The 7637-nt window shown below is 42.9% G+C and overlaps 1 protein-coding gene across 1 annotated transcript in view; it reads left to right on the top strand.

Annotated features, from left to right (window-relative positions):
* Positions 1 to 446: 446 nt before the first annotated feature.
* Positions 447 to 7637, top strand: part of T265_00400 (hypothetical protein) — a gene marked incomplete at both ends in the record, with an annotated part of 19859 nt that continues 12668 nt past the window's right edge. Inside the window, 4 exons of the mRNA XM_009164173.1 lie at positions 447 to 664; positions 719 to 786; positions 827 to 1303; positions 6594 to 6769. Of these exons, the coding sequence (XP_009162437.1) occupies positions 513 to 664; positions 719 to 786; positions 827 to 1303; positions 6594 to 6769 (873 nt within the window). The remainder of the gene's footprint in view (positions 665 to 718; positions 787 to 826; positions 1304 to 6593; positions 6770 to 7637) is intronic.

Here is a 7637-nt window from a genome sequence, read left to right as displayed (position 1 = left end):
CTTACGGGAAGCTGCCTGCAATTAAGAAGCATTTTCGTACCTTCCAAAGATACCTTTTGGAATGTTTGAGTTTTTCAGTTGCTGACCTGTTTGAAAAACCTGTCAGCCGGAATGAATACTTGTCATCACAATTCAAAGTAACGTCATCAGTGCTGGGCTGAGTGAGAAATAGTTAAGAGCGAGCTGTTACTTGAAGTAGTTGCGAAAACCATTAGGTATCCCTGGGGCTCATGTCGGTGGGTATGAGTTTGTATGTCTTTCTGATCCTACCGGAAGATACAAAAACTTCTCTTTTTCTTTTCAGACAGCAGCTGAAGCATAAATACTTTGGATGATCAAAGCCCGAATTATGGTAATGACCAGATATTTGTTTATGCTGACACCACTGATTTGGTTGTGTGAGTTCTTTCTTTCCAGGTTACATTTTTGTAACATCACTTCTAGCTGTTCTTGCAGGTCCTGCATTGGCTCAATGTATAGTTCCGGCTTCATATGTGAAAACTCTATTTTCAATGGAGCTTGGAAAGGAAACCGTGACGCAGATTCTGCAAACGGAATTGATCCAAGATGTGCAGAAATTCCGCGGCAAATGCCACTCAATTTTGGCACAGAATCGTCGCCTAGAAAATAACGTCGAGGACGCATTGATTCTGTTCAAGAATGCGTTAGTTACTTCATTTGTTTGATGAACGATTTTGACAACTTTTATGGCCAATAGGACCAATGACTGCTATTTCTGCTACGATCTCATTGTGCGAAGTGCCAATGTAATTCAGTACAGAAGAAGTAAGTATCTTTTCAGTTGCCGTAACTAGTTTATCTCAAGGTCAGTGTGGAAGCTTGGGAGCGGGTGACAACGGAAGCACTATTTGCAACACCCTGGTAGATGCCGAACTGGAGACTGGCTTTGTTCGTGCCCGAGAAGATTACTCTGACTTCAACTGTAAAAGTATTCTTGAAGGAATCTATGCCTTCGATTATCGGATTGTGGGAAATACCGGACTGTGCAGCAGCCCATTCAGTACAATCAAAGCATGCCAACGACAAGGATCTCCTCTGCGAGACAATTCAGTGTTTGAACAGACATTTGGCTATTGTCCAAACTTCCAAGATGTATCCATCCTCGAGGATCCGAATATTGTATTCGGCAAGGCAAATATTTGGCGATGTTACGGACGTTGGACCGATCGAAGCAACAATATCTGGGCTGCCATTGCATACGACACAAATCAACTCAGATTTAAGTATCGATGCCTTACAACACGCATTGATCAGCAGAATCCAACGGATTTGTATTACTGGGGTGAGTTCACTGGAGCAGCTGGCTCTGCGTTTCTTGCAAAAATACTCGATGCACTTACATTTAAAACAGCACAGTGATCATCCAAAGTACTTCAGTTACCTCCTGTGTAGAAAAAAAACCCTCTGAAGATGCTCATTACCTTGGGTAATTGTTTCGAGTTGACATCTTTTGGTGGAAAACCCTTGAAGATGCTCATTACCTTGGGTAATTGTTTCGAGTTGACATCTTTTGGTGGTATTTTCAGACTAAAACAACCTAACTTGCTTGGAATACATAATGGAGCGCATGAGATTTGTTGTCCGAGGTTGATCACTTAGTTAGTGTGTAGCATTTTGTACAATAAGTAAGAAAAAGGAGTAAAATGGATTGTAGAACGCGTGTTGGGTGGCGGTGGGAAGTTGGCTGGGAAGATGGCTGTCAGAGACACATTGGTTCGGCATTGATTGAGCATTAGTTCAATATCAACTTTTGTGAGAGTTTAAACAGATGTACGTTTGTATGAATTGTTTTCAAACACAATGATAGGGTTTGGTAAAGCTGATCGTGATTATCTCAACTGCGGATGAAAACTGGGTTACTATTGATCACAATCAATTTTGTTTGACCGTTAGTTGATGCAGAGGACCATAACTGTAACTGCCCAGTGAGAGAGTGGATTCGGTCGCTTGCGAAGCAGTGGCGCTTGAGCTGGATCCGAAAATGTTACAAGTTGGTGAGCGAGGATACATTTCGCTTACTGAATAGGACAGAAGCGTTTTTGAACGATTTGCATACGTTGCTTGATATGATTGTGCAAAAAGTCTCGCATAGTTGATGGTCGTACTGGCTGATAGGTTAACTAGATTTAAGCTTCCTTTCTCCCCTATATTTTGAACTGATTTGGAACAGGCTAGGTGGCACATATAATATCTGCTTTAGTTTCACAAACTTCATTTTTCTAAATTTGTGTCGAGTCACTAAGCAATGCACTGAGAACACTCGTTTTTACTGTAAGAAAGCGCCCACTGCCCTTCCCGCGAGACACTTTTAACTAACTGACCACAGGTTTTGCTGCTTCGAATAGCAGAAAAGTTTTCCGAAGCTGTATTACCAGAACTACCATTCATGAAATCTACATTTTGTAATGATCGTGTTAACTCAGTGACACACAATAAATAGGGTACACATGTATGAGCCTTGAGCAACAAAAATCGATAATTCACTGATTCAAATTCATAATCGTTGGTTTCGGGACCTTGCGTTTTTTAGTGGAGACGTCAACTAGGATAACTGACCACTGGAGAGATCATAAAACAGGCTGATTACGTTTTCGTGGGTAATCGCGCTGAGATTGCTCGAAGAACAAGTCAAAACTGAACTCTTTTGAAGGGTTTGATGACAATTTCAACGTTTCTGGAAATAATGTTTGGGTTCACATAATAGTTATTTGGACAGTCCTTTCCTTATCTTTGCGTAGTTATTCAGGTCGGTTTACACAAAAATCAGAGCAATGGACTCGGGTTTCTTTCGCACAGGCTCTCAGTAGCGCTGCATGTTCTTGACTGCGCAAGGATTTAACCCCCGGTCTTGAAACGCGGGTTAACAGCAGTCCAAAAACAGTGACAGGATGTATCCGAATTATCACGTCTAAAAATTAAACCCATTCACGTTTGAGGGACGACTGAAAGTACTACTTGGGAAGGGGCCGTCCCCAAAAGCAATGATATTTTGAAATAAAAATGTTCTGTTGGGTCTTTGGAATTTATTAGGCGTTCACATTACTCCGAACATTACAATGATTTTCGGAATCTTTATGAAATCATTCAAAAGGAAAACGACTGTATCACTTAATAGCCTGTTTGTTTACCAAGAATTTCCACGCCAACAACCTAAAACACCTCTGAGGAAACCTTAAGTTCATGCGGATAATGCCAATCTAGGGGTAATTTGATGGCACAATAGTTGATCGTTTTGTTAACTATTCCATTAGCTCCTAAGGCGCGTGCTGATTGTGAACGTATACACACAAACGAATATATATATATATTTATATATATATATACAGCAACATATGAAAACAAGTAAATGCAATTATATATACAGCTGTCAATTGGGTACTTTCTACTGATCATGTTGCTATTCAGATGAAATGCGAAACTCTTGCACCGTAACATTTAAGGGCGATGCATTGGTTTCTGTGTCAAAAAATCACAGTCCAGACTACCCCAGTCTCAATCTTGGAGCCACAAAAATATCGGTCGCCGGAAGTGAGTAGCAGCGATTTAAGGATGAATAGGGTTGCACTTTGTCGAATCACACTTATCTACAAACTATTGTGGTTTTAATTAGAAACTCAACCATACCCATCCTTTGTGGCGTTCGCAAACTGAATTGGCTACCAATTGGCCACTCCATATTCCAGTTGGTACAATATTCGGGAACTAGACCAAGAGAAACTAAACGAGCCATGGGATGTCTGAGAATTTTCAGCGAATTTAGCAGTAGCGAGCTGAGCCACCTCCTCGTGATGTCGACTGGTGTGGCGCGGACGTCAGTCTGGGTAAGTTAGGAGTTTAGCAACTCCAGACAATGCTTACTACTTTGTTCAGTTCCAATGTGCCGGTTACTTCCGACAATGTGCAGTACGGATCGTCTGGCGCCTTTGCACTAGTTCCAATCAGTACACAGGAGGGACTCGTGGGGCTCACGTGTGAGGAATGTGGCAAGTGCTGCAAGTCAAAAGCTGGCTTAATAGCCCACCATCGAGTTCATGAAAACGAAAGTGTTGGTACGAACTTGGTCACTCTATCGTCCTGCGCTGATTTTTCCCGCCTGAGTAAGCATTGCATGTACGCACACCTTGCCCAGCATTACGCAGATAAGCTTGGTCGAGTGAAGAGTTCGGGTGTCCGCTGATCCCAACAAGAGTCACAATAGCTCTTGCGGCTGGCTAACAATTTACACCCGTCTTGTGGCACACAAACTGCACTGTTTGTGCGATTGTTAGATCGGCTATCAGCACCAAAACCAGGTTACAGGTGTTTAACTAACAAGCACAACAAAACGAATCATCATCTGGTTACCCTGACCAAACCATCGGTCAAATAGCAGCCCTCTTGTCAGAAGTGACTATAGCGTCTGGTCTAAACAAATTGTGGATTGCGCCGTGTCACTTTTGGAATCCCATCCTGACAGTTCGCTTGCTAGTTTTGACCTTGTGGCAATTGCCCGAGGGTTGCAGTCTAGCATCACTGGAGCAAGTCCTGTCGCTTCTGAAGATCCACACCTCCAAAACATTTCCACACACCTGGATAGCTGTATCCCGACGCCATCGTCAGCAAGCCCATCGGGTACCGGTCAACCAAAAGCGGATCCGCTGAGCCAACTACGCCACTATCAAGGCCCTGTACCATCAAAGATGAAAAGATGCAGCGTCTGCCGTGCTCGATGGGTGATGGAAGAATCTATACGAAGGTAACTGTGGTCCACCTCTAGACACCAATCAGTATTGGAAACGGGTGCTCTCAGCTGAAAAACACAATGCTAGCCGGCTAAATCACGTAGTAGTACCGTCCGACCGGAGTCTGATCGAGCCAATTACAGGAGATGAGGTCGTTCGCATGATCCGTGTTGTGGCCTGGACAGGCTCACGCTCAGGATGCTCTGCCAGTTCAGTGCTAATGTGCTTGCTGAGTCTTCAACTTACTGTTATTATCTGGGGATAATCCCCAACACCTGTGCCGTGTTCATATTACCTTAGTTCAGGAGGTTCCAAATCCGACTTCACCGGACCAGCTGAGACCGATATTCGTGTCACCAATTCTTGTCCGATGCTTTCATAAGGTTCTTGGTGAGTGCTAGTGTTGTCGGTTGCGACTGCCCTCACAACAGTTTGAAATACACAGTCCCACGAACACACGGACTGTGGTCAGTCGTCAAAGAGTTTATTTTCTTACCGGCTGAAGCAGAGTTGAGAGGACTCACGTAATTCCTCCAACTTCCAGAGAATCACTTATCTGCAGGCTAAACACCCTTATTGAATCCACGCTTGACAAGTGAGGAATGCAATTTTCTCGGTTCATCGCAAAACTTACACTAGACTGCAAAACACGCACCTCAAAGTACTTCCTAGAGGAATGGTTCAACAAAATCTCTCCACCAACAGAATGATATGAAAGACCAATGTCACATTCAGTTCACTAACTCGGTCCACCATCACCGCTGACCTGGATCGCTGTACTTTCTATCCTTTGAGCAAAGCGGTTCTTCCTTGTCCACATTGTGCTGACTGAACCTACAGCAGAACAGCCGTACCGAGCCTACCTGGTGGCTTCTGTTCCCCAGCATCATGAAAATGGCAGAAAATTATTCTTAACCAGTAGAAAACTTCGATCTGCTCTGTTACAGCCTCACAGTACTTCTCTGGTAGATGTAGACGGGGCGTTTTAGTCTGACTTGGTTGATAGTCAAAAAGCATTCTATATTGGGGATAGGCGGTCGTCGCATATTTATTGCTGCGTTCTGGGAATTATTCTGTTTGTTAGAGCTATCCTGTGGTGTTTTCTGGTTCGGTGACATTAATTTCCATAGGGGTATTACTACTGGGAGGAACTACCTTTTTGAAACTAACTGATAAACTGACAGCCCGTTTTTTGAAGGGAAACAAAGGTTGTGTTAAATGGCTAACTACTGCTTATGTTTTTAGTAGTGGCGAATAAAAATAGGTCAGGACCCAACTGTCGCAGCCGCAGCATGCTGGTGGCAGGATCGAGAGTGTGGCGCGCACCTTATCCATGAGTACTGTTAACCACGTAGTGTGGAGCTCGAGAAGTCGAGTAAATATAGTGAAAGTGATGGAATAAAAGAAGCCGGGAGTTGGATTCATTTCCTATAAGTTGCAAACACAAAACGAGTGTTTTGCTACAGTAACGTAAATTTGACGTGCAATGAACGCTGTGGAAGGAAACATTGACAGAATTTTTGATCAAAACTCGGTGGTTACCATAGTAGCTTGTTGTCACAGCGGAGACGTGGGTTCTTCACTGCCTAAAATTCAACGGGACCTGTCAAACACTTGCTGAAGTGCTGTTGGGTAAGGACCGCGGGGGTACTATGCAGAACCCTATCACTGTCTCATAAGGAAACGTCGACCCAGGAACACCGTCCAGAATGATTATAACCTTGTAACCACAAAGTCAGGGATTAACATTGGTAATAATGACTCTGCACTGCATGTCTTTGAAATGGTATATCTACAGGAATTTTTGATCATGTGCATTTGAAGTAATATATCGATGTTTCTTCATTTCAGGAATGTCCACAGATGCTGACTGTAAGGTTGTGCATTCCTATCAGACCGCACCTATTCGTCTCGAACTGCGACCAGCGTTTGACCCCGAAACACAGTTGGCCGAATTGCAACCAGGTTGTAAATTGCCAACGAATTTCAGCGGTGCTTGGTTTTACCCAAGTGAATACCAGACAACGGTAGGTAGTGTAACAAGTTGGTTAAACTCATATGAATGCCGGACATCTCCGTTTCATTGGTTAGAATAAGTCCTTAATAAAATTTACGATTAAAAGTTTCACGGTCTTCAATTGACTAACTTCATAATCTGAGTCAGGAATTTTTCTATCTGCGCGGTGGTCAAAGTCGTTTGTCTTATTGCTATTTCGGTTTAACCAGTTTGAACAATATAGTTCATATTTATAGAATAAGTTGTAACAGAGTAAAAGCTTTTAGTTTCAGTTTGTAGCAGAACCACACACTCGCCTTGATGGAGGTCGCGACAGAATTACACTTACTTTTTGTTGGGACAATTATGGTATTACCTGTGCTTTAGCAATACATGTGCCATACAAGGAGACTATTGTCAAGATAGGTGGAAGTATCGGTTCATGTACTAATGAATAGAGCCTAAGGGGTCACGACAAAATTATCCAGCCTCCGCTGGCTGCCATATAAGGTAGCCTAAAGAGTGTGTGAGACTGGCTAGGTTGGTCAACATAAAAACGGATGAGACGGTAGGTCTGTTGAGGGGATTAATTTTGGCACGGGCTTTTAGGCACAGCATTAAATAAAATTCATGTATATTCAAATTTTGCGCATACAATCCATGGTTACCATAATTGGGGGCATTTAGTAGTTCCTAACGCCGCAATACACACAACGTCACAGGAAAACCATCACGTGATAATGGCACGAACAAAAATTACAAAAGATGTGGGAAGGTAAGTTTAAATTTTTACGCATTGAGGTACATGCTAGATGTCGCGGTCGGCACACAATAAGTGCAGCATAATTGTACAGGGAGTCACTTAGCCTACTTATATATATATATATATATATATATTA

Source organism: Opisthorchis viverrini (assembly GCF_000715545.1).
Source record: "Opisthorchis viverrini unplaced genomic scaffold opera_v5_4, whole genome shotgun sequence".
Classification (NCBI taxonomy): Eukaryota; Metazoa; Platyhelminthes; class Trematoda; order Opisthorchiida; family Opisthorchiidae; genus Opisthorchis; species Opisthorchis viverrini.
Note: the sequence above shows the minus strand (reverse complement) of the source record. Positions and strands in the feature narration are given on the sequence as shown.